Genomic DNA, 27,877 nt, shown 5'->3' with positions numbered 1-27,877 from the left:
TCAGGAAGATCCCCTGGAGAAGGAAATGGCAACCCACTCCAGTATTCCTGCCTGGAAAATTCCATGGACGGAGGAGTCTGGCGTCCATGGGATTGCAAGAGTTGGACACGACTGAGCGACTAAACTACATAAACCATAGAGAGCAGTTTGGTTTTGTTAGACGCATCGCCTGGGCTTCCCTGGTAGCTCACCTGGTAGAGAATCCACCTGCAATGCAGAAAACCCCAGTTCCATTCCTGGATCAGGATGATCCGCTGGAGAAGGGATAGGTTACACACTCTAGTATTCTTGGGCTTCCCTGGTGGCTCAGATGGTAATGAATCTGCCTGCAATGTGAGAGACCTGGGTTCAATCCCTGGGTTGGGAAGATTCCCTGGAGAAGGGAACAGCTGCTACCCACTCCAGTATTCTGGCCTGGAGAATTCCATGGACTGTATAGCCCATGGGTCACAAAGAGTTGGACACAACTGAGCTATTTTCACTTTCACTTTTCAGACGCATCGCCCTATTGAAAAGATTGGTGGTATGGGCATGCTCAGTTGTATCCGATTCTTTGTAACCCCGTGGATTGTAGCCCCCCAGACTCCTCTGTCCATAGGATTTCCCAGGCCAGAATACTGGAGTGCCATTCCCTTGTCTAGGGCATCTTCCCGACCGAGGGATTGAACCCACATCTGCTGCGTCTACTTGCATTGATAGGCAAATTCTTTACCACTGCGCCACCAGGGAAGTCCACTGACAAATAACCCTATAAATCAATGCACACACATACATTTACATAAAGGGGATTACAACAGGTTTCTCTTTTAATTTCATGTTGCTTGAATAAGAACAAAATAAAAATAAATGTAAAGAGGTCTGGGTGGATCAGTCATGGGGGTCCTCTAAGTCTGCGCTCTTTGTCTTCTGCTTGGATAGCTCTTTGATGGCATTCATCTCTGCAGGAGTGAACTTGGGGGTTAGCACCACCGCATCGTAATCGAATTCTTCATCAAGCGAGAAGGGCTGAACTTCGTCTCCAACGATCTATAAAAGGTAATGGAGGAGGAAAATCATATATAATCATTGTAAATGAAGATAAAGCTGAAAACATAAACTCCCTATTAATATTTAATTAAACTTTTTTTAGACTTCAGCACTCTCAGCTGATTAAGCTGTTTTTAAGTAAAGGAATAAATTCAATTATTCAATTTGACCTAATTTAGGCCTTTTAATATGCCCCATTTGTACCATCCTGCATCGGAATGAATATCATTAGCTAATTCCACCCACGGCAAGAATCAGAAAGTCTCTCTTACACACATTCAATACATTTTTACCATTTGTAGCATAAGGGCTACAGGCATATGGAAAAAAAACTAAGTTTGCTGTTGTTCAGAGGCTAAGTCCTATCTGACTCAGGGTCTTTTCCAATGAGTTGTCTCTTCACATCACGTGGCCAAAGTATCTGAGCTTCAGTTTCAGCATCAGTCCTTCCAATGAATATTCAGGGTTGATTTCCCTTAGGACGGACGGGTTTGATATCCTTGCAGTCCAAGGGAATCTCAAGAATTTTCTCCAACACCACAATTTGAAAGCCTCAGTTCTTCAATGTTCTTCAGTGTTATGGTCCAACTCTCACATCCATACATAACTACTGGAAAAACCATAGCTTTGACTCTATACAGACCTTTGTTGGCAAAATGATGTCCCTGCTTTTTAAGAGTTATATTCAAATGTGAGAAAATAAACCCTAAGATTTTGTTCAATCTTAAAGACATTTTTATTTTTAGTATTTACTAAAAAAGACTTGTATCAAAAAAACATTCATTTTTGAAGATAAAAATACTCTATGCTTAACATACTTCTTCAGATAGTACTTGGGCCAATAACAGCAGGAATTAAAACACAGTGTCCCCCTTAAATTAAAAAGTCTAGGATCCTTTCTTCCCACCAAGCATTTTAAAATATTACAGAATTTATTGGCAACTCAGAGTAGCTGCAAAGAGAAATAATAATTTTGTACCTGCTTATTCATAATCTGTGAATTTTAAAGACTTCCTAAAGGAAGGTAGTTTAAAAAGTGTATTTTCCAATAAACAAAAGAGAATGCTTTAAATCTCATTGTATTACCCGTTAGAAAGCCTCTCCAAAATCAAATGGTGTGTGATACTATGAGATCACCCAGTTCTTCTTTGTAGCTCTATATTATGTATGATGATGCTGAAATAATTGAAAACTATGGCTTATGCAAGAGTAAAAAAAAAATGCCCTGAAGCTATAATCAGCTTTAAATATTCTTGCATGGAAAATTATCTCATCGAGTGGCTTTTGCAATGTTTTTGAAAATGGAGCATCTCACTCAGAAGCTGTGTGCTGTTTTCAAAGATGCGAAGAAAAAAAAAACATGAAAAGTAGGTATCACCTATCTGTTTAGCAAGTTGCATTCTGTAGTTGGGTATGCGGTGCTAATAGCAAACACCCAGCCATCTATCATCCTTTCTTAGTAAAACCAGCAAGAGAACAAATTTCAGAGACTTGTTCATTTCCTCTTTATTAGAAAGTGTCTGTGCTTTCCTGACAACGGTAATGATGGAACCTGTCATTGAATGAGTTCCCATCACACGCCAGCCCCAGTACTAGGAACTTTGTGGGAATTAGCAGTAATCTTCAAACAACCCATTTTACAAAGCTCTAAGAGGTTAAGTAACTTATCAAGGCTGTACAATTAGTAAGGTAGAGAAGCAAGATTTGAATCCCAGGTGATCTGTAGATAAAGCTGCCACCTTCTCAACAAAAAACACCAGCAAAGATCAACCTTGAAGTTTCACTAAGCCAATCACGTCTCTTTGGGAGAAAAGATCTTTTCTAAACAAGCTAAAAAATTCTCCCAGTCTACCATAAAAAATGCACTCAAGGATCCACATAATACCGTGACTGTCTTTAAAGGAGCAAGTGTATACAGGAATCAAATCAGTCTGCTGAGTGGCATCTGTTCATTCTGGTCACTTTCTGAAAATTAAATTTCTCATCGCCAGTGGGGTAATAGGGCTAAGACCAGCTCAAGTGAAGAAACATGTACACAATGACATAAAACGCTCATTTCCTGAACAGAAGCAGCCTTACCATCTCCAACTCCGGCAGTTGCACTGAGGCCTGCAAGCCTGGTCCTGGCAGACAACGAGGAGGAGTCCCCTCTCTACCAGCTTCTGTCTGATGGGATTCTTGCTGCCCTGTAGCCTGGTTAAAGGCCTGCCATCCACATGTCCACCAAGATTCCAGCTGCCCACTGCACTAGGACTTTGAACCCTGTCCTGAGGCCCCTAAGACCTGCCCAGACTTCACCAGCCACTCTCAATAGATGCAGTCACTCTGCCTTCACCTACCTGGAAAGCGGGTGCAAATTCAACAAATTTCTTTGCTGAGCTAAAATCTCAGCAAGATCATCCTTCTCGAACTCGTTCACACCACATGAACAGCCCTCACTTGCCCACCTCCCTCCCCTCTACGTGTCCACTCCATAAACAGCTATTGAGCGTTAAATGTGAACTGGATACTGAGAACACATAAAGATGAAGAAAAGGAAAATCTGTGTCCACGAGGTTTTGTAACTTCAAGGAGAAGAGAGAAGTAAGGGAATGACTTCCTGATCATGCTCCATGCTCCCCAACAGAGGGATGCAAAAGGGCTACCATGGAGGGCAAAGTGCTGAGCTTAGCTTACTTCCAACTGAGCACGGCCACTCTCCAGAAAATCCTACTCAACTCCCCACTCAACACCCTAGTCATGACCCACCTTGTACCAGCAACCCAGACAGAGCAAGGCTGGTGTGTTGAATTTCTAGACTCTCTTGACAACAGCTGACTCCCACAGTCAAAGTTAGTCCTTTCTCCCAGGTACGGCCCAACCCATCACCCTCTTACCACTCTTCCTTCCCAAGGGACCCAAGACACCTTTTGGCCACAATATCCAACATTATGGAACTGGAGATATAGAAATTAATCTTTAAGTGGAAAGTTTTTATTTTCCGTAAGTTATTTCTCATACACTTAAATTTTTCTCTATTATAGAGCACAATTTCCTTCATCAGCTATTTGGTATTAACTTAAATGATGCCAAGTTTTTAGCTAGCCAATAAATATACAATGCCAATGCAAGAATTATTCATTTATAGTACACTTAAAAACATAACAGTATACTTAAAAATATAAATGTCTTCATTAGAAACTCAGTTATTAACAGCAGTTCTTGTTAGATTAATTCCTTTAGGCAATCTGTTAAATACTGACGTATATAATAAAAGAAAGAAACCAAGGGTGATAGTAATTTCTTATTTACAATGCCAAAATATGATACTCAAGACATTTTAAAACTGTTTGGGTGTATCACTGTCACTCTGTACTGCAAGGTGGCCAGTACATCTCAGGATCAAAATATCAGAGGAATAGTCTCCTGCAATCATTCAGATATATTCCATTCTTTCCACGGATGTTTATTAAAATCTAGGTGCTGCGCTGGGTGCTGAGGATACAAAGCTGCAGACTTGTATGAAATCACAGAGAAATGATTTAGATACATATATGAACAATCATAGTAAAATGTAGTAAGTATACATGGTATAGTTAGGAGGGAATAGGAAAGAGAAAGAAAGCCTAACCCAGTCTAGATTAGAAGGCATTGGGAAGGAATCAGGGGAGGCTTCCTGGAAGAGGTGCTATCTAAGCAGAATCTTCAAAGGTAATATTATTTAACAAGGTGAGGGAAAATGATCTGAGGACAAACGCAGGTCTCATGAGCAGAGGAGGCCAAGTAAGAAAGACACAGAATTTCATGTATGTAGATCTACAAGTAGGTCAGTGCTGTCAAAGCAGAAAATGTCAGGTAGAGAGCAGCAGAAGACGAGGACAGTGCCAGATCACGACAGGTCTTGTATGCTGCTTTTCCCAGAGATGATGAAAAGTCGCTGAAGGATTTTTTTTGAAAGCAGGTAGATACCTGGTCATCTATGCATTTCAAATAAATTCCTTCCTTCATTCAAATGCTAACTGAGACAAGTGCTGGGGATGCAGGTGTGGTGCAGAGAACAGGATGCCCTGCCCTCCTTGAGGGTACATCGAGATAAGTCACTTTGAAGATGGAACAAAGGGTAGGCTTGGAGTCAGGGGTCAGCTGAAGCAGTCCAGACAAGAGACAATGAGCACAGGGCACTGAGAGCAGACAGTTGAAAATTTTAGAAAAGCTGGCAGCACTTGCTGACTAATTTGGATATGGGAAGGGACAAAGGACAGAATGCAGGAATGGAAGCAGATAAAGATAAGTTCAGTATTTAACATGCTGATTTGAATGTACCTTAAGGAATCCAGATAGAATTGTCAACAGGCAGCTGAACACACAAACCTGGAGCTCAGCAAAAGGTCTGAACCTACAGAAATACAGATTTGGAGACAGAAGTACAAAGGGGAGTCACCTAGAGACGAAAACGGATCCATGTGTGCAAGTGGGAAGAGCTGTAGGTTTAGCATGGAACCCTGAGGAACACCAGCTCCTAAGGGGAGCATGGCAGGAAACCCCCAAAGGAAGCAGGGCAAGAACACCCACAGAAATACACACAGGGAGAGCCAGGAAGAGAAAACCAGTGGACTGTGAATGTCAGGCAAGATCAGTGGTGAAAACTGCAGTAGAGAGATCCATTAAAGACAGAAAAGTGTCCACTGGCATTTGGCAATAATAAAGTGCTCGGTAGCTTTATTCTGAATCTATCCAGGCAGATGATCAGCACAAGGACATTTTGCAATGAACTGAATGAGGAATGAGGGGAAAGGAAGCAGAGACGACCAGGGGAGCTAGATCTAACGGTTTCTGAAGTCTACATGGAAAGTGAGAAAAAAGGACAATAGCCAAGAGGGGTCCAAGGTAAAGGGGAGGATATTTTTCCTTAGTTTTCTTTCATTTTGTTAAGAATGGGAGAGACTTAGACGTGTTTACATGTTGAGGGGAATGAACCAATAGAAAAGGAAAAAGAGAATGACCCTCACCATCTTATTATACCAGAAAGTCACTCCTGGTAGCTAGTAAAGTTTTTTTTTTTTTTTGCTCATTCAGTATTTACTACGTCTTCTACAGGCATAGCACTGAACTCAGCACTAGTTCTGACTTTTTTGCATTTCAATTAAGTAACCTCCTTATAGAGACACACACGAGTGAATGTAGAGCCTTCTAAGACAAGGGGCATACATGTAATTCAAAGTGTACCCTGATGTACCCTGCAGTTTAGAAGACTTCGCTCTGATCTTCAAAATGACAGCTTTTCAGCCACAGTAAAGCTGCAGTTCTATTTATGCATTTCAGCTGTTGGCTACTGTGGCACACTTTGGGAATTCTCTTCTTTCAAGTTGGGTTCATTTTCGGGTTCTAAGCTCTAAGGCGCCGAGGTTTTTAGATTGCAAACTGAACTTCTGATTTATTTCAAAGGGCAGAATTTGTGCGATGGGACACCAAATCCCCTGCTACTAAACAGAAAACAACTGTGAATTAAGTTATTAACTTGTTATTTTTGCCTAAGGAGCTGAGAGAAATATACGGATTTCAGGTGTCTAATTTCAAATCTAATTGAAATCTTTTTGTAGCCTCCCAGGGAATAGAATTTTTACACTATTAGAAAACTGCTGGTTTTCTTAAAATTGTTTCTGTGACTTATTCTAAGACGGGCACTGTTACAGGAAGAATCATTTTCATTCACAGAACCACACAGGCAAATTAAAGAAAATAAAACTAATGCTCAAATCAATAATAGCAGCATTTAGCTATAGGCTGTCTTGCACAGTAATATGGTAACTAAACTGTCTCTACAGGTGAAAAAGTTGAGAGTCCTATTTTGAATTGGAAAAACAGGCCATCTCCCATTAAAATATTACAAAAGTTTCTTCAATGACCTCTCCTGTACTTTGGGAAGTAGGAAAGGAACTCATAATTTTTCATCTTCTTAATGTGAATTCTTTTTGCTCTATAAAGCTATTCAGAACTTCCAAAATTCATCAAAATAGAGTGACCATGGCAAGAAATTATTCACAAAGGGAAAGTGGAAGGTTCTTGAAAAAGGTTTGACTGTTAAAGGGGAAATGCACATGTATAAAAGCAGTGATAAAATTAGCGAAAAAAATTAAATGGGTTCAGTTCATATCAAGAAGTTATAGATTCGTATTAGGCAATTAAGAGGAAGTCAGGACATCCAGGATACATTTTCATCTTTTGAGACTGACATCACAGAAAGCAACCGCCATCTCTAGCCCAAAATGGCCCCTTGATAGGTCCTCACAGGACACATGTGCTGGAATTTGGTAATTATGTTCTTCTTCTTGCACTGCATACTTTAGAATAAGATTAATACTATTAAACCAAGGCAGAGGTGGTGCAGTACTGTGATTCTAGACAGTCCTGAAATGTTTCTCTAACAAATAGTGTCTAGAAATTAAAATCCCACCCACAATATTACTCTGAATATTTAAAGAAACACCAAAAATTATTCATCTATGTCTCATTGTCAGACTTTATTTTTTTGGGCTCCAAAATCACTGCAGATGGTGACTGCAGCCATGAAATTAAAAGACGCCTACTCCTTGGAAGAAAAGTTATGACCAACCTAAACAGTATATTAAAAAGCAAAGACATTGCTTTGCCAACAAAGGTCCATCTAGTCAAGGCTATGGTTTTTCCAGTGGTCATGTATGGATGTGAGAGTTGGACTGTGAAGAAAGCTGAGCGCCGAAGAACTGATGCTTTTGAACTGTGGTGTTGGAGAAGACTCTTGAGAGTCCCTTGGACTGCAAGGAGATCCAACCAGTCCATTCTGAAGGAGATCGGCCCTGGGATTTCTTTGGAAGGAATGATGCTGAAGCTGAAACTCTGGTACTTTGGCCACCTCATGCAAAGAGTTGACTCATTGGAAAAGACTCTGATGCTGGGAGGGATTGGGGGCAGGAGGAGAGGGGGATGACAGAGGATGAGATGGCTGGATGGCATCACTGACTCGATGGACGTGAGTCTGGGTGAACTCCGGGAGTTGGTGATGGACAGGGAGGCCTGGGGTGCTACGATTCATGGGGTCGCAAAGAGTGGGACACGACAGAGCGACTGAACTGAACTGACTGATGTGTCATTAGTTTGCCAGCACAAAAATTGTTCCTATCATTTTGATTTGAACATTTAAAAATTTTCACATTTTCTGAGAAGAAACTTATACTTGTTTTAAAGATACAATCATATACAGGCTTTTAACTAGCATTTTGCTGGCTATATGGGAGATCATAGAAGTCATTCATTTTTTTAAACCCATCAACTAAAGCCATTTTGTAACAATTTCTATAATGGCATGAGGTGCCACTGACCATTGGCTGGCCCAATAATTTGTATGGTCACAACTGAAGTCAAGAACATGAACAAGTCTTTAAAAGAAGCTGATTCTTGCTAGCAATCACCTTGCAATTTTAGCTTCTTAATACTCAGAGAAAGCTCCGTAATTCAAAAAGACACTGAAAAGTGGCTGTCTCAACCCCATGGACTGTAGCCCACCAGGCTCCTTTGTCCATGGGATTCTCCAGGCAAGAATACTGGAGTGGGTTGCAATTTCCTTCTCCAAGTAACCTATTTGGGGGTTCAATATAAGTCTGCAAGCCTCCTAGATAGACTTTTCTGATGTCAGTGAACAAAAGTTCTATTAGCAAAGGGCAAAAATTGAAATGTGTGGATTACTTCTGATTGAATGACTGCTTCCATAACAGAGTATCTTCAGGTGACAAGACTAGTACCTGAACGATTACATACTCAAGAAACACTCTAGTATTTTTATTTGGAATCAATAATAAAGAGCCCTTAACAAATTCTTGTACCTGATCCCCTTTTATGCTAGCGTAAAAAAGGTGATAAAGGTCACTAGCCAGCGCCATCAGCAGCCTCGGTTGGTGCGTGTCGATTAAGTAGATGAAGATGAGCTGGAAAGGATAGTAAAAGATGAGTCTCCCTGTTGTGTATTAGGGAGAATTAACATGTGGCAGACTCCATTCTCCCACGCTGGAGGAACACATGGCTAGATGACATTTCTCAACTTCCCCAGTGACCAGATAGGAACACGGGACTAGCGGGTTGCCCACGGAGAGCGAGCAGAAATGAAGCACCTACGTCCTCAGCCTTGGGGAAATGTGCTATCCCCATCCTCTCATCCCCGGCCCCTCCAGGTAGGACAGTGACCTGACCTGAAACATGCACATGAAGACAATGTCCTGAGGGGCAGTGAGATCCAGAGAGAAGGAACCTGGTGGGCCCCAATGACTGAAAACAGAACCACCACTTGCCCACTTTAAAGGCTCTCTATAGACTGTTACGGGAGAGAAATACACTTCTGTCTCCTTTCAGCCATTGAATTATTGTTAGGGTTCCCTACTATAGCAGCCTGGCCTTACCCTAACTAATGCAAAATGTTTATAGAAACTTGGAAACAATAATAAAAAGAAAAGAGGCTGGTACAGACAAAAAGAGGTAAGAAATCTGTCCATCCTATCTGCGGATTAGTCCCCAGGTAGCACCGTCCCGCAGCACGGCAAACATCATGACATAAAAATAGCTTCTGAGTAAAAATATAATTGCTTTCTGTGTGTTCAAAAGGGATTATACACATTAGAGAGAGATGACAGGGAGAGGGACCCAATTAAGCAACCTGAATTCTACATTTTCCCAAACCTGAGAAAAATACAGGCACACACGGGTATGGTGGCATTTCTCTGAAAGGACCAGTTATAGAATTGAGGCAATTTCAAGAGCCCTGAATTCCCTGAGAAGTACCTCTTTGCTTTGTTTATCTGCTGCTTTCACGGTGGGTCGGGGCTTCGTTCCAGGGGTGACAGGCTGGATGGCCACAGAAGGAATGTAAGAGGGAACACTCAAGCTCACTTCCTGCTCCACTTGTCCTGGAAGCAGCAGCACATCTGTTGAACACAAAATACATCACTCGATCCCTTCACCAAGTCCACAACTGACCTAAACCATCAAGAAGCCTACGGTAGTCAAAAGAATGAGCAAATATACTCAAGTCAAGTAGGCCCGTTTCACAACACCTGTTCTCACTGGGGAACTTGACTCAAGGGTGTCTCCCTTCTAGAAAATAAAAGCTGCTGCTGCATTAGTTTTCCTCTGATTGTTGCTATGTTAACAACCCATCCAAAAGGTCTGGAAGAAGTATTGTCTGGGGAACAGCTTGTTCATGCCTTTCAACCCAACTTCTACTTCTATAGGAAACTAAGTCCAGAAGATGCTACTTTTGTCTCATTTTGCCATATTTTCCTAAGGGGGGAAAGAGAAAGAAAATGGAGTGCTGATTTCATCCTGTAACAATATGGCAATATTTCAAAACAACATATTAAAAAACAATGATGCCAGAAGGGAGGAACTTTCACTTGCAGCAGAAAAATGAAATAATCCGTCATACTCAGAATGCAGGGCCTCATTTCCAACACTTGCAAACAACAATGTGCTCTGTGTTTCCAGCTTGTTTAGCACAACAGCAAGAATTCAAAAGCCAATCCTGGTTTTCTGATCAATCCATTAGAAGTAGATGTGTTCCTTTATTTTTTTTTTACACATGTGGCAGAATCATTGATGCGTCATGGACAAACAATGATCTTCCACAGCTCTCTTTGAAGACAGAGAAACAAATAGAAGCCCAAAAGGATAGCTCCTTGGCCTGTTTCTGCAGGACCAGAAGGGCTGCTGGAGCCAGCCAGTAACTTGCAGCTGGCGCAGGATGCTGCGGCCTGCTACTCAATGATGATCCTAATTAAGACACTAATTAAGTTCTCAGTGGAAGTGATTAATTAACAACAGGTATGCCTTGGCTGTTGCCAATGGCAGCATATATGAGGAGATAACTGAGCAGGTACTGCTATTCAAAAACGGAAACAGATTTGAAATACATCTCTCTCCACTGCAGATACCACCTGGAAGCTTAAGAATTTTGTAATCATGTCTTTTTTGATCCCTGAGTGAGGAAGATCCCCTGGAGGAGGAAATGGCAACCCACTCCAGTACTTTTGCCTGGAAAATCCCAGGGACAGAGGAGCCTGGCAGGCTACAGTCCATGGGGTTGCACAGAGTCGGACACAAGTTAGGGACTGAGCATGCATGCATGACTATGATTAATTACTGAAATCGTAGAATGTGACCTGATTAATTAGGGGAAATAAAAACAATAATACTAGCCAGCCTTTTACATGCATTAACTCAGCTAATCCTCTCAACAACTCTATTATTTCCTGTTTTACAGGCAAGGAGCTCTAACACCCAGAATCACCGCACTCAAGGCGCCACAGCTGCAGCCTGGCTGCAGAGCCCTGTTCTAAACCCAAGACGTCACATCAGAAACTGATTTTTAAGAAAGCAGTTTCATCACTTATGTTATTTATATCTACCAGATTCGTATCTCCAAACTCAGGGCCAAGAAATGTCACTATGATAAGCATGTTAACACGATTAGTCGGCAGTCAGTGTGTTCACATGTTTTATAACCAGAGAAGTAATACTTTTAAATACTCAATAAGGCTGGTGGAAAGACTGGCTTTCCCTTTATGAGTCCAAAGCTAAACTCCTTCACTAGTTAGGGGCCAGCCAACAACAGAGGCAAGGAGAGTAAGGGTCAAGCCTCTTAATATGAAAAACCAATATCTACCAGACCCACTGGCTGCCAGAGCAAACATCACTTCAAATGTGAAATCAAAATCAATTCTGCTTTCTGAGCTATTTAAGATCCGACTGACAATATTGTGCACCAAGGAGGATAACTCTGCCATTCCTTTGCTGAAATTCTTCACATCCCTCATATATTTGCAAAGAAGGTTGGATTTTCAGCAATAATGGTTTCCTTCCTAAAAAGCCCACTGCCATGGGAACAGTTCTTTCAGACTCAGTATCCACTACATTCCACATTCCTGTCATTTGTTTCTCCAGGGTAAAAGGAAAACGCACAAACTTGCATAGTTGTTGGAGTCTAACACAGCACCTTATGTGTAGTAAATTCAACGCATACTTGCAGAAAGGGAATGGATTTCCTGTATCTCAACTTTTAAATTGAACAGCACGTGTAAGTCTACCTATCCATAGAACATTGGAATGATACAAAATATGTAAAGTCCTTATCCTCGCAAGCTAAGTTTTTTTTACAGGGATATGATTTTTACACATAAAATCACAGAACAGTCAACACAAAACCTGAACTGCTTTACCTCTAAATAGGACAGATTTATAAAATGGTGAAACCCTTATGGACACGAACAGTCTGATAATAAGTAAGTTATAAAGAAAGCTACCTTGTCCTTTACCCATTTTATAGTCACTGATGGGGCATTTATATATTCATTCTCTGAGAGGGAACAGGATTGTATTCATTGATGGTGAGGAATGGAATTTCTGGAGATCTCTAAAGCTTTTTAGACTGAAATCTGATCTCTAAGACACTTTTGCTGCTGCTGTTTAGCCACTGACTCACGTCCACTCTTTGCAGCCTATGGACTGCAGCACCAGGCTTCCTTGTCCTTTACTATTTCCCACAGCTTACTCAATCCAGGCTTACTGTTTCTACAACAACTAGTTTTTTCTTAACTATGGATAAATACCACCATCTTGACTGATGGGCTTTGTCGAGTTAAGGCAACTCTCAAAAAGGAATCTTCATGTTGGATGGCAAGCCTGGTTGAAAGCATTTCAATCTCTTTCTCAGCTACATAATAAGAATGCTCAATGTTTATAAAGTATCTGTTTCTGCCATCTGCCTTCCTATATTTAACTGATGACCAGCAAGTCAAAGGTAATACATTTAAAAGTAAGCAATCAAAAAAAAAAAAGGTAATCTGATGTCTGATAATCTCGACAACAATAATACTTAATCTGCCTATCATATTTATAAGATCAACCAATTCATTCCTTTGTTGACATGTAGAAATAGCCAAAATTTCCTGAAATTTTGGGCACTCCTCAAGACCAAAAAGGATACACATAAGAAATGGACTGAGGCCTCTTATGCACATGGATTACAGCTATGATAGTTTATGTCAGAGTTTCTTGTTATTAAAAATTTTTGAAGACGCAAAGAGCTTTTTTTGTGGGAGTTATATCTAACAATATTCACCGTATTAGAAACTGAATTTTCAAATATTTGACTTCAAATTATTAAAATAATACAATCATTATTAAAATAAATACTTTAATTTTAAAAAGATATTTTCCAAAAGCAAAGATAATAGAAGAGAAGCATTGTTTTACATTTGCTGAATCTTTTAAGTTCTTGTCTCAAGTAGAAGAAAGCTGGATTCTATATTTGCTTCTGCATTCAATTTTTGGAACATGCTGTTTCACATGATGAAAATGAAGAAATTCTAGTCTCACACGATATATATGTTGGAAAGGGGAAGAGTACCTTAATACTCCTTTTATACAGTTGGGCATAGTCTTTGATACACACTGGATCTTGACAAATGATATTGGTTTTAAAAATATTTTCAATGTGCAACGTGAAACCCTTTCAGTGAAGTTTTCATGCTCTTATGTTTAAAATTCATTGGTCTGCCCTTTATCATAAATGAACTGTTCTCCTGTGCATGATTTTGGAACACCATAAATCGGTTATTTGGAAACTGGTGGTTCACCCTGTTATGCAGATCTGTCAAATGTTGACATATTTCATTATGTAATATAAAAGTCACATTAGTTAACATTACCAATTTTGTCAAAAAAGCCTTTAAATATTGAGAAGCTGTCAAGCTCACAGTACTGGATATAAGTTTTCCAAAAATCCAATTTTCACTTGATCCATTGCCAACTTTATCACTGGCAATGAAGAGTATCAGTTGTTTGTCTTGAAAAGACAGCTTCACTTCCTTCACTTTTGAGAACTACACTTTGTCAGTCACCCTTTCAAGTAAAAATGTTGATCCATGAAAGAAAAAAAAAAAGTAACTCAGCACACCACCCAACAGCACAAGCGTTTTTCATGAAAAAGTGTGTTTCCTTTTTTCCATGAAAAAATGCTCATGTATTTCATGCACATGTGAAATACAACTGTTGTCCTTCAGTATGCAGCAGAAGTGCTTTACACACACAAAACGTTAAAAAGAGGTATACTCAGGGATCAAGATTCAATAAAATTAATAACTTTTACTACTTCCCTGGTGGCTCAGACGGTAAAGAATCTGCCTGCAATGTGGAAGACACGGGTTAGATCCCTGGGTCAGGACGATCCTCTGGAGAAGGCAATGGCAACCCACTCCAGTATTCTTGCCTGGAGAATTTCACAGACAGAGGAGCCTGGGGGCTACAGTCCACTGGGTCACAAAGAATTGGACGTGACTGAGCACACCCCACACAAACACCATTTCATCAAAGACATTTTCGATGAAAACTGGCATTTGTTTTAACTACAAATTCATGACAGTGAAGATAACAATGACGACTAGCATAGTTTGGTGCTTCTACCTTGATTCACACTAAGGTACTAGTATCTTTACCCATCATTGCTTTTGCAACATCAGTGTAAACGTCAACATATTTGACCTTCAGACCCTGGGGTTTCCAAAGGAGCTCCCAGACCACATTTAATATCTGACCCTCATCAGATAGTCTGAACCTCACACCAAGAACACCAGCATAGCTGGAAAAATGATAAAAATTAACTAGTTAAAGTCACTGGAATGCTACCAGGGAAGCCCAGAACTTGAGGGGCTAAGATCCTGGAGAGAAGGAAAGTACTGAATGTGAGTCTAAGATTCTAAGCTGTTTTTCAACATATGGCATCTAGTGATTTGTAAGCAGAGGCTAAAAAACCAAGAAGAAGAAATAGGCTAAGAGGCTGAGAAGCTTAGCAGAACTACCAACAGATTCACAGTGCTATGAAGACAAAAACAGAGCTCAGGACTTCCAAAAAGAAAGGGCTGTAATTTACCCTGAAGGGCTACACCCTAGAAGTAAGCGAGAACTAGAAGTAGAGCAGCCCTCATAAAGCCTGAAGTGGTGGCTCAGATGGTAAAGAATATGCCTGCAATGTAGGAGATCCAGGTTCAATCCCTGGGTTGGAAAGACCCTCTAGTGTAGGAAATGGCACTCCAGTATTCTTCCCCAGAGAATGACATGTATTCTCCAGTATTTTTGCCACTCCAGTGTTCTTGCCCAGAGAATGCCATGAACAGAGGAGCCTGAAGGGCCACAGTCCATGGGGTCGCAAAGTCAGACATGAATTAGCAACTAACACTTTTACTTTCTTTCATAAAACCTGAAACTCAGTCACCAAATCAGCTCAATCCCATATTGGGTTAAGATGACCTAAATGCTAGCAGAGAATGTTGAAGTTTCTCTAAATACAGATTAAGGTAACATCATCCAGAGCTTCTGTAATATTTTATATACAGTATTCAGCACTCAAACAAAAATTACCAGGTATACAAAGACACTGGATCAAAAGGGAAAATTAATGATACACACGGACCCACGGAACATCTCAGTTATTGGAATTATGAGACAAGAACTTTAAAATAACCAATTAATACATTCCAATAAATATATTACAAGATGGAGAATTTTGGCAGGGAACTGAATTTTTTAAAAATAGATACTCCAGATCTCTTGACAACTATAACAGAAATACTGATGGCTTTAACATCATATTTGGTACAAGATTACTGAATTGGAACACAGTAGAAAATATTCTAGCTGAAGAAAGAAAGGAAATAGAAAATGATGGAAATGCAGGAAAGAGCTTGGAGAGATGTGGGACATGGTGAAAAGGTCTGGGCACAGGTATTATTTGAAGACATAATAGCTGAGACTTTCCCAACATTTACAAGAATCTACAAAGCCCAAGCAGAATAAATACAAAGTAAACAATGCCAAGGCACAATGAAATTACTGAAAAACAAAGAGAAAATCATAGAAGTAAGCAAATGAGGTAAAAAACATATTGATATTACCTTCAAATGTACAACAATCAGATTGACATTTGGTTTTTCTACAGTTTTCAATAGAGGAACAATTAACACCACAACAAAACAGAATAACACCTTTAAAATGCTGAAGAAAATAATTATATATATATTCTGGGTAGAATTCTCTACCCAGAAAAAACAGGAGGCCATGAAACAATATTTGATTGATCCAAAAATAGGCAAAAAATGAGTGAAGAAAAGAACATATAACTGGCAGAACAACTGGAAAACAAAAGAGTAAGATAAGAGATTTAAAGTCAAATATATCAGCAATGTATTAAATATAAATGGATTAGACACTCTAAAAGACAAAGCTGTGTGTGTGTGTGTGTGTGTCTAGACGCACATGAATAAATCATACGCCACTTTCAAGAGACACATTAACCAACACCCACTTCAAGAAAAAAACTGCAAGGTAAAAGTGGAAATATAAAAGGAGGCAGAAGACCAGTACTGCCATCCAAGGAGCTGGGGAAGAAGCTGGGGAAGATCAGGGAAGACTTACTTACGGCTGGAGCTGGCATTTGACAGTGATAATAAATCATATCCCCCTCCCTTTAAATATAGAAATAGAGGAAAATACATTCAGGAGTCAAAATAATGGGGATCAAAATATGAGCTTTATAAATAATGAAGCTGATTTTGAAAATGGAGCTTGTTTTGCAGTCACAATTGGACCTCTTATTTATCGAGCTTTCCTCCCAAGTCTAGACCTCAGACTATCCCACCTGAGAGGAAGTCTACACAGATGACACGAATCCAGCCAGGTAAAAGGAGAACCTCTTCACATCCCTGTAGCTCTTGGAGTAGACACTCAAGAGTGATACCTCCAGAACTGTCTAGAGCTGGTTCTCAGCTTCAATAGCATATTAGAGTCACCTGGGGAGCTTTAAACCCTGCCAGTGCCCAGGACACACACCAGGCTACTTGGGAAAGGATCCCCAAAGGCAGGATGCAGGTATTGTCTTTTTTTTTTTTTAAACTTTACATAATTGTATTAGTTTTGCCAAATATCAAAATGAATCCACCACAGGTATACATGTGTTCCCCATCCTGAACCCTCCTCCCTCCTCCCTCCCCATACCATCCCTCTGGGTCGTCCCAGTGCACTAGCCCCAAGCATCCAGTATCGTGCATCAAACCTGGACTGGCAACTCGTTTCTTACATGATATTTTACATGTTTCAATGCCATTCTCCCAAATCTCCCCACCCTCTCCCTCTCCCACAGAGTCCATAAGACTGTTCTATACATCAGTGTCTCTTTTGCTGTCTCGTACACCGGGTTATTGTTACCATCTTTCTAAATTCCATATATATGCGTTAGTGTACTGTATTGGTGTTTTTCCTTCTGGCTTACTTCAATCTGTATAATAGGCTCCAGTTTCATCCACCTCATTAGAACTGATTCAAATGTATTCTTTTTAATGGCTGAGTAATACTCCACTGTGTATATGTACCACAGCTTTCTTATCCATTCATCTGCTGATGGACATCTAGGTTGCTTCCATGTCCTGGCTATTATAAACAGTGCTGCGATGAACATTGGGGTACACGTGTCTCTTTCCCTTCTGGTTTCCTCAGTGTGTATGCCCAGCAGTGGGATTGCTGGATCATAAGGCAGTTCTATTTCCAGTTTTTTAAGGAATCTCCACACTGTTCTCCATAGTGGCTGTACTAGTTTACATTCCCACCAACAGTGTAAGAGGGTTCCCTTTTCTCCACACCCTCTCCAGCATTTATTATTTATAGACTTTTGGATCGCAGCCATTCTGACTGGTGTGAAATGGTACCTCATAGTGGTTTTGATTTGCATTTCTCTGATAATGAGTGATGTTGAGCATCTTTTCATGTGTTTGTTAGCTATCTGTATGTCTTCTTTGGAGAAATGTCTGTTTAGTTCTTTGCTCCTCAAGTGATTCTAATGTATCTCAGGTTGAAAACCACCGGGTGAGGTAGACCTGGGCCCCATGTAAAGTACGTCTGCAATAAGAAAGGCGGTGTGAGCACAGAAGAGAGGACATACACCTTCCACACAGCATGACCCAAAGGAAGCAAAGGCCTCATCCATGCACATCCAGTGTTTTCCCCTGATCTCTCCAATTAGATAAAACCTTTCTTTTTTCCTACGGGAGAAATAAACATAGGAACTGTTGAAAGGGGGTAATTATCATGCCAATTCTGTTCTCAGGAATGGAGTGGAAGCATTTATCTTTGTGGTTGACATTGCTTTCAAACTGGAGTTTAATAGATGGATAAGTCTGCACATAAAAAATAATTGGAGGAATAGAGACAGAAACATTTTGAAGCTAGGATTTTTTTCCTTCTCAACGTTTTTAGTGATCTTCTAAGCAATGCAAGGATGATTTTTAACAGTCTCAAGTATAAAGTAAATGAAATGCCTAAACTCTGAAGGGCTGAAATATGCCATCCTCTCCTAGCTCGGGACCTTTACATATGCTGTTCTTATCCTGTTCCTATACTCTCCTGCCCAGCCCTCACCTAGTTAATAATTACTCATCCTTTAGATCTCAAGCTCTCTGCTCTTTATCTGATCCACAGAAAAATTAAATTCCCCTACAATGTGCTCTCATAAGATCTAGAGCAATTTATAATTATATATTTGTGATTATCTGGTTAATGTCCAATTCTTCCAATAAACTATGAATTTCTGTAAGGACAGGAACCAGATATGTTTTATTTTTTATTTTATTCCCAGATCCAGTCACAGTTGTTAAACATTTATTGAATAAAAGCCAGGTCATTCACAGGGTACATAAAGCTGCTTTAAGTTGCAGATAAGGAAAATTTTAAAGAAAAAAAAAAAAAAAGAGGGAGAGGGAGAGAAACTGATACCTTCATTAAAACTGGAAGTACTGGAAAGCTTGAAAATGAAAATCAAATAAGGCTGCCAATCTTCAAGCAGGATCAGTTGCCCATTTTAATTCAGTGAAATCAATCACAACATAAGTACATATACTGGTCAAGAAACGTGTATAATACAGTATAATTCTGAATACCAGACCTCAAAATGGTCTCTTTGACCTTCTGCACTCATCCACAGAACAGGCTGGGCCAACTGAGGGGCGGAAATAAAGACAATCAGAAGATTCTTTCTACTCTAAAGGGCAAACCAATTGTTGAGTCTTCTGTGATCCCATGGACTATTTAGCCTGCCAGGCTCCTCTGTCCATGGGATTTCCCAGGCAAGAATACTGGAGTGGGTTGCCATTTCCTTCTCCAGGGAATCTTCTCAACTCAAACCAAACCGGAGTTTCCTGCATTGGCAGGCGGATTCTTTACCACTCAGCCACCAGGGAGGCCCCTATAATAATTAATACCGATTCCAAATAATAATCTTTCTGGATATGCATGACAGTAAGTAATCAGGGTAATTATCTTGTCTCAAAAGAGGAAAAAAAAAAGTTAATTTAATGTCAAATAAACACAGGGCACCACACTTTGTGACCAAGGTTTCCTGGGACAACTGGTCAATAGCACATCACTGGGTTGGCTTCTTGGAAAAAGTGTGTCCACCTGGGCTGCTGAAACAACAAGCTAAATCCCAGGGCGGCATCAAAGGCCTGAATCTTGGAGAATATTTATGAAAATGAAGAAGGTGAACAAATAAAGTCCATGGTAGAAAAACAATAGGCAACTCACTTCCTTGTTGCCCCAGGCAAATCTGTTGTTTAAACAATAATGACAGAATCTAATCAGGAAGCCTCTCAGCTGCCAAAATTATACAAGCAACTTGCTTATTTAAAATGTCACATTTCCCATCTGATATATTTACCTTCTGCTCACATTCCTGAAGTGTAATACAAATTAGACCCAAAGATAAAACCCATTTGGCAAATTTCTTGTGTGTGTGTGTGTGTGTGTGTGTGTGTTTTCTTTCAGATGACCCAGACTGTACATTATAAAAACAGTGAAGCTTGGTGGTCTTTTCAGTAATTGGGATAGATCACTGAAGCCTTGGTTGCTTTTTAGCCTTGACTTTTCACATTATTTTACACCTCAGAAGGTCTTGACTAGCTAATCCAAGTCCACTGAGACTTGGTTCAGCCTCAGGAAGCTTTTATACACAAATGAAAAACTACTTGTTCTCAAATTTCTGGAAAAATCATACTAGTAAGACGTTTTTACGCAATCCTTTAAACAAAAGAAACAGACCTAATAGCAATAAAAAATAATTTAAAAAATGTTTAAAGGAAACAATATAAAAGTAGTGGGAAAAGTAAAGACTAATTTAAAATACTGATACAACCAAAATCAAATTCACTGGCTATGCAGGATTATGTCGGTATAAAGACTTTCTAATTACTGGCAAGAAAAGGAACCATCACAGAAACGCTCCACCTGTGCACTGCTGTGCCCTCCTGTGAAAGTAACTTTATGTTGCAAATATATACATGCCAATTCCAAGCGCCAACTCCAAGTACCTACTCCAAGTGCTACCCACAGAAGAACTGTATCAGAATCCCCTGGGGGAGTGGTTAATAACACAGATCACTAGGTGTCACAAAAGACCTTCTGAATTAAACTCTTTTTTGGGAACAAGACCCAGGAATCTGCTCCTTTCCCCCAAACTACCCAAAACCCAGAAACAGTGTGCTTGCTCTACAAATTTGGCTCCCTCATAAACCCTTAGCAACACCTTCTAATCCAATCAGAACCCCTAAATTGCTCTTATAAAGAAATTCAGAGCCGCCTAAAGCACAGAAGTTAAGAGAACCTCTCCCAGGAGTCTGTGATTCCCTTAGATCCCTCATCTCCCTTAAACCAAGCAAGCAAGGGGGAAAAAATCTGCAGTTTACTGGTTAATAGACTGCTTGAGAAATAATCCCTTCAGTGGAGTAGTGTTATGTTTGGAAGCAGAATAAAAATGTTAATTGCTTCCAATTACCAAAGCCTCTCAAATTCAGGGGGAACCAGAGAAGCCAAAGCAGAGGCTTATAGAGACAATTTACAGACAGCAGTCCACAAACCAGCTAGAGCCTGCACTTTAACTCCTGTGTGATTACAAGGAAGCCCTCCTCCCCAACAATAATGACCACAATGGCTGTTTATGACCACCTAAGGACTGTAAACAACAAACGCCAACAACCAACTCCCCTGTGGAAACTGCCCCGTGGAAACATTCAACATTAACGTTGAGATATTCTTGCATATTAAATTAGGAATGAGAGTTTTCAAAACAACTCAAATTTTGAACATATTTCAAAGCTCTTGGAACAACAAAGGGTACCTATGCTTACACAGAAATGTTAACCAGGAGAGGAAAAAGGCCTCATAAAAGTCATGGACTACATACATGTCAGCGGACAGCAGGCTCTCTCAGCCCAGCCTATGTAGAACAGCCCAGAAAAAAACATTCACAACACAGCTTTAGTTTCAAGTGTTTGGCTTACATATTAATAAATATTCATAAAAGCAAAGATCTGGATTTTATTTTCTTTTGTGTTTATTTTATGACCAACTCTCATAATGTTTACGATCAACTGGTATTTTATGGAGCATTCAAAACTAATCTCAATTTACAGCATGATGCAGAAATTCTAAGAAATAAGAGTTTGACTTAAATGGTTCTACTTGAGACAATTATCCAAAAATCAATCATATGGTAAATGGGAGATGGGAGGAAGAAAATCTTTATTTCTTTTAAGATCAAAGACTTTACAACCTTCAACAAGCTTTGTTTGACCTTTCAGCTGAAATCTTTATTAACAAAAAAAAGACTGCAGGACTCCAGCTTTCTGTATCTTGGGGAAAGGAGAGGTAAGAATTGCACCCTGCGCCCACCCACCCAGAAAAAAAAAAAGAGAAAAGCTGTCTAAAGTCTTACGTGTAGTTTCTAGAAAGAGGTCAAGCAGTGTAGGAAGGAAACAGAAAACATACCCTTGCTCAGTTGGGGATTAATCTCTTCATCCAGGTCTAAATCTTCTATATCAAGGAAATTGTCTACCTAGAAAAGGATTAATATCATTTTATGCAAATCTGACCTAGAGTTAAGAATCAATGAATCCATTTCTACAACACTCAAGTGAGCAACTGAATCCAATTTTCTCATTAACTTTTGAGTCCCAGCTAGAGTTCTGTGCTTTCCCAGAGACATCTGAAAGCAGCAGTAAATTTAGAAGTTGGCCTGGATTTTGTAGGCACCATAATAAGATCTCTAGACTGAAAGAAAAAATACAGTCTGCGGAGTTTTTGAAAAGTTTTGTTCCTGATTCTATCCCAGAATATATACCACCATCAAGACAGTCCAAAGCAGTGTCTCCGTCTTTTGTTTTTGTTTTATTGCTTGTGTTTCTCTGGCCAGCGATGGTGGTGGGTCTGTCTGTTCTCATAACGGTGTGCTTTAAACTCCAAAGAGACAGAAGAAACTAAAGAAAGCAGGAGAGAAGGTTCATTCGAGATAGAATCATCCTGCCCCAGGTAACCACAAGAAAGGTGAGCAGGGCAAAAAATCAAGTGTTCTCTTTCGACCAAATAAAACTGAAGATTACTTTAAAGGTAAAAAGCAGAGCAAATGACCTTTACAGACACAATAGCAGCATTTTAATGAAAAACTATTCCACGTGGAATACTGCTTTCCACAGCAAGCTGACAATGAGACATTTTAGATTAACAAAATGTTAACACTTCATACATGAACTGATTCATCTCAGGTGAATATCAAAGAGTGTAAATTAAAACAATGATTTCACCACTGGCAGACCTAGCAAAGGCAGGATGTCGAAATGCCTTTTATGCTTATGATCTAAAACATGTGCATAGCAAAATACCATAAAATTATAAATTTAGATTTCATCATTGGAATTCAAAACACAGCCTAGGTCTTTCTTCCCCACTCTACTTATCAGACCATGGCTTTTACACAGGAATTAAAAATGGTAGCTTCCATGGCTTGTAAGTACATAACTGCAGCTATTTTTTGACATCCAAGTGACAGCAAAAACTTATCTTCCAAATGATGGTTTAGTGCTAAAACTTGAGAATCTGTTATATTGTCATTTCTCTTAATGGTATAAGTTCAGGGGAGTGAGAGTCATGTTTCTCTATTGAAGCACCACTTCCATTTCTAAAGCTTTGAGGAAAAAAGATCCAGAACCCAGCCAACCAAGACAGTTGAAGATAATCAAACATCATTTTTTTTTAATCAAACACCATTTAAAAAAAAAATCATATGGACAAATTCTGCTGAATTTTCCAAATTTGTATGGGAGAAAGCAAATGAGTCCTGTGAGGTTCTTGTGCTTTTTTGGGGTTTTGGCCATGGAACAAAATTGAATTATGCCTCACCTTCACCTTCCCTGCTCGATTCAGATCACCTTGAAAGGAACTGCCAGCTTTTTGGCCATCACCTATCATTATCTGAAAAACAAGACAAAAACCATTGAAGACAGATTGATGGGAACTTGAAATAACCGAAAATAAAGGAGCTGATCTGTAGCCCTTCAGGCACAAAACTCCCCTTCCGGTTTCTGTTCATTAGCTATGCTTGACAGACCATCACACCTTAGTGACGGCAGATTCAGTAGGTCACAGTGGTAGTCAGGGAACAGGTTTCAGGAGGTCTGACTTCTACTTCTGTCCTCTAGACCCATCTACAGTGCAACTTAGAGTAACATACTTCACCTCGGTTTTCTCATGCGTAAAACAGGAACACTCCCCACCTCATTACCCCAGTTCTCATGCCATCCCAACGAACCTCTGCAGGACAAATCAGAGAACGCTAGTACAACATTTTCAAGTTATTAGGAAAAATATTGTGAAACAATTCTTTGCCTCTCACACGCAGGTTAAAGATTCAACAGAAAATGTAATTCCAACGGCCAGTGATTGCCAACAGACAGGAAATCTTCTAGGAAAAAAAAAAAGTTTTGTCCCTTAATTGTCTCTCTGGAATAAGTTATAGAAGTAAAGAATTATAGGCCTTCACTGTATATAAACACACTTCTAACGTGGAGATGTTTTTCCTTTGCATAAAACCACAATCTCATATACATTCTATCCACCATATCACAGGGGAGACGTGTGAGATATAAAGTAGAAACTCAAATGGCTTAAAAAAAATAGAACAGTTTCCACTAGGATTCCTTGATTGTTAAAAAAACATAGCTAGAAAGAATGTGAATATAGTCTATGAAATCTTGAAGATTAGAAAGAGAGCATCTAACATTTATTTATTGACCAACTCGTGGAAAAACCAAGATAACACATTCTGCTTTAAGTCTGAAGGACTGAATCCAGGACAGTAAAAGAAACCCCATTTACACATAGAATTATAAAAAGGAAACTCTTTTATCCCGAACAGAAGATAAGCTAAAATATAGAAATAATTACAAGAAAAATCTGTAGATGGCAGATCCTGATATTATCATAAAAGTTGGCTGTTGAAATCATGAAATGTAATGACGATTTTCAGTAAAGTAATCCAGGGGCTCTCCTTCTAAAATCAGGAGTGTGAGTTACTGATCCAGCAACTGTCCAGTGTTTTTTATGTTCTTACAGTTTCTTGTTTTAAATTCATGATGAATGTTTTTCTCTGCTTCCATAAAGGTGCTATGGTATTACCTGCTCCTCTTCCGAACATTGTGATGAAGTATGAAGAAAGATGGCTTTATTGCTAAGACGGCAATCATTTGGTTCATTTCTCTGAGTAAATTTTATTGAAGTAAAATTGTTTTCTGAAGAATTAGTTCCAAAGGCTTCTCTTTTGGTCACATTATCTGAAATGATAAATTACGTAATATTAGAAAACACCCACCACATCCAGTCTAGTTTATTTTGTGTTTATTGAGAATTTTTCTTCCAAACAGCAACAGAAAACCTTTCAAGGACATCTACAAACTGAATGCTTGAAGCATTAAGTACTCTTAACCTATAAAGTTATTTCTAAAAATGCATAAAAGACAACATTATTTCATTCACTACTCAACAAACATTTAGAGCTTACTATGTATCCAGCATTGTTCTCAGCCTGTGTTAAAAGGTCAGTAAAATACAGTACTTGCAAGACTCTTAGACATTACCTGGAGAAGGCAATGGCACCACACTCCAGTACTCTTGCCTGGAAAATCCCATGGATGGAGGAGCCTGGTAGGCTTCAGTCAACGGGGTCGCTAAGAGTCGGACACGACTGAGTGACTTCACTTTCACTTTTCACTTTCATGCATTGGAGAAGGAAATGGCAATCCACTCCAGTGTTCTTGCCTGGAGAATCCCAGGGACGGGGGAGCCTGGTGGGCTGCTGTCTATGGGGTTGCACAGAGTCGGACACGACTGAAGCGACTTGGCGGCAGTAGACATCACCCATCTCTTTGTTTTTCCCCTAAATTTGAGGTTTTGTTTTTGGTTTTTTTTTCAGAAAGAAAAACACCAATACAGTATACTAACGCATATATATGGAATTTAGAAAGATGGCAACGACGACCCTATATGCGAGACAGCAAAAGAGACACAGATGTATAGAACAGTCTTTTGGACGCTGTGGGAGAAGGCGAGGGTGGGATGATTTGAGAGAATAGCATTGAAACATGTATATTATCATATGTGAAACTGATCGCAGTCTAGGTTCGATGCACGAGACAGGGTGCTCAGGGCTGGAACACTGGGATGACCCTGAGGGATGGGATGGGGAGGGAGGTGGGAGGGGGGTTCAGGATGGGGAACACATGTACACCCATGGCTGATTCATGTCAATGTATGGCAAAACCAATATAATATTGTAAAGTAATTAGCCTTCAATTAAATAAATTAAAAAAATAAAAATATGGAAGCAATGTACAGATGATTTTAGAAAATTTGTAAGAGAAAAAAATTAAAATTAGAATATCACACATAATCCTACAAGACAGAAACGCTACAAAACAATTTTTTCAGTGACTATTTTTCTCATCTTTTATCTATGCATCCATAAACTTCTAAAACAAAAATGGAACTGTATGATACATACCATATTATAAGGCAACTTGAGAATATTTTTTCCATATTATTGCATATTCTTCTGTGTAATTTTAGTGACTGTAGAGAATTCCATTGTATATATTTAACATAGTTTAACCAATTCCTATTCTCAATTATTTAAAACTGTAAACAGTAAATACCTTTGTACTAAATCTTTGCACATTCATGATTATGTCCTTAGGATAAGGAAAGAGTCTAAGATTTCATCCTAAATTAAGAGAAAATTATGATAACATGGTGCCATTAACAGAAATGTGGGGGATAAATTCAGATGAGAGAGGACAAATTAACCTTTGTCCCAAGTTGCATTTGAGATGCCGGAGGAGACTGAGGGAAAAGTACCCGAGGCAGCTGCAAACATAAGCTAAAATGAGGATGAGAGAGATCACAGCGACAGGCGAAGGGCCAGTGAGCCAACTACCCTGAGGCAGGGCTTAAGCCATAAAATGAATTTTAATATTAGCAGTAATATTAAAATAAATAAGGGTTAACGCTTACTTGAGTGTCAGACAGTCTTTTATATGCATCTCATAAATCTCATTTAAACCTCGCCACTGGTGTAGAGGTAGGTACTGTCAGTATCCCCATTTTTCAAAGGAAGAAATCAAGGCCTACAGGGAGCCTAAGGACCCTGTTCAAAGTGACACAGCTGGTAAGTAGCCAAGTGAGGATTTGAACCCAGTCCTTCCTAACCACTTACTGTGCTATGCAACTTAACTGGGAGAGCAGCATTGGCACAGATACACTGCTGTGTGTGAAACAGATGGCTAGCAGGACGCTGCGGTGTAACGGCAAGCAGCTCAGTGCTCTGTGGCCTGGAGCGATGGGATGGGAGGTGTGGGCAAGAGGAGGCCCACTGAAATCAGTGGGATTTGTGTTCTAATGACCTCAGCCTGGTGCAAGGTAGCCAGAGTCCTTTGTTTCTGGATACCTCATCTTTGGTAGAATTAAGCCTTGTAGGGCTGTCTGCAGGACATTTAACAGAAGTACTATCAGGGAGCAGAGGTAAGGTGCACACATGCATGCTAAGTCACTTCAGTCGCGTCCGACTCTTTGAGACCCCATGGACTATAGCGCACCAGCTTCCTCTGTCCATGGAATTTTCAAGGAAGGAATACTGGAATGGGTTGCCACTTCCTTCTCCAGAGGATCTTCCCCCACCCAGGAATGGAACGAGCATCTCTTCTGTCTCCTGCACTGGCACACAAATTCTTTACACTTGGCACATAGAAAGCCCATCCTTTAAGTCTAGCACAACCTAAAGTCTAGTATTTCCAGAGAAAATACTGTGTACCCAGCACAACACTACTGTAATAATCTATTGACTTACATATTTGAAAAGCACAGTGATGTCTGGGAAGAACAGATGCTCTCTAAGGACAAGTTCTATTTGTTCTCGTAATCACTCAGTGTACTCCTCTGCCATTTCCAATAAAATACCAGGTTATTTGACAGATAACCAGATGAAACTCCTTCGAAATAAAGAGCAAAATATAATGAAGTCCTGGCTTCTGATGCTGATGTGGAACGACTGTTCAGGTCTCAGATTGAACAAAACTTCTCATTCACTCTTTTAAAACTTCTTCCTATTGTACACATAGAGCTTTCATTTTTAAAATACCGAAAGATGCAGAAAAAAAAAATTATTCTCTGACTCAACCTACACTTGAAGACTCATTCCTAAATCTTGAAAGCAGTCTCACAAGAGTACATACTGCTTTACTCCAAAGACACCAAAGTGCTTCTTACAAAGGCTTTCATCATTTTAAAAACCAAAGGCAAAGAAAAATTAATCTCTGGGCAGAATAAGATAGGGAAAAAGTTCCTTTTCAATATGACAATGACACAATGGCAGAAGATGGCACAGCCCAGGATCCAACGTGGCCTCAAGCCTGATTCGAGTGCAGATGCT

The 27,877-nt window shown here is 39.7% G+C and overlaps 1 protein-coding gene across 6 annotated transcripts in view; it reads right to left on the bottom strand.

The window, feature by feature from the left end:
- Nucleotides 1-779: 779 nt before the first annotated feature.
- IFTAP (intraflagellar transport associated protein) overlaps nt 780-27,877 on the bottom strand; it is a 66,658-nt gene continuing 39,560 nt past the window's right edge. For 4 of the 6 annotated variants that reach the window (XM_010812787.4, XM_010812786.4, XM_010812788.4 and 1 more), the window contains 5 exons: nt 24,574-24,728; nt 23,299-23,370; nt 21,892-21,958; nt 9,814-9,956; nt 8,709-8,966 (listed from right to left, as the gene is read on the bottom strand). In XM_010812787.4, coding sequence (XP_010811089.1) covers nt 8,724-8,966; nt 9,814-9,956; nt 21,892-21,958; nt 23,299-23,370; nt 24,574-24,728 — 680 coding nt within the window. In that variant the 3' untranslated portion in view covers nt 8,709-8,723. Of the gene's footprint in view, nt 1,027-8,708; nt 8,967-9,813; nt 9,957-21,891; nt 21,959-23,298; nt 23,371-24,573; nt 24,729-27,877 lie in introns of those variants that run through there. The other 2 variants (XM_005216388.5, NM_001034750.2) reach the window with 1 other exon arrangement.

This window comes from Bos taurus, chromosome 15 (genome assembly GCF_002263795.3).
Source record: "Bos taurus isolate L1 Dominette 01449 registration number 42190680 breed Hereford chromosome 15, ARS-UCD2.0, whole genome shotgun sequence".
Classification (NCBI taxonomy): Eukaryota; Metazoa; Chordata; class Mammalia; order Artiodactyla; family Bovidae; genus Bos; species Bos taurus.
The sequence above is the reverse complement of the archived record's forward strand: the minus strand, read 5'-3'. Positions and strand labels throughout refer to the sequence as shown.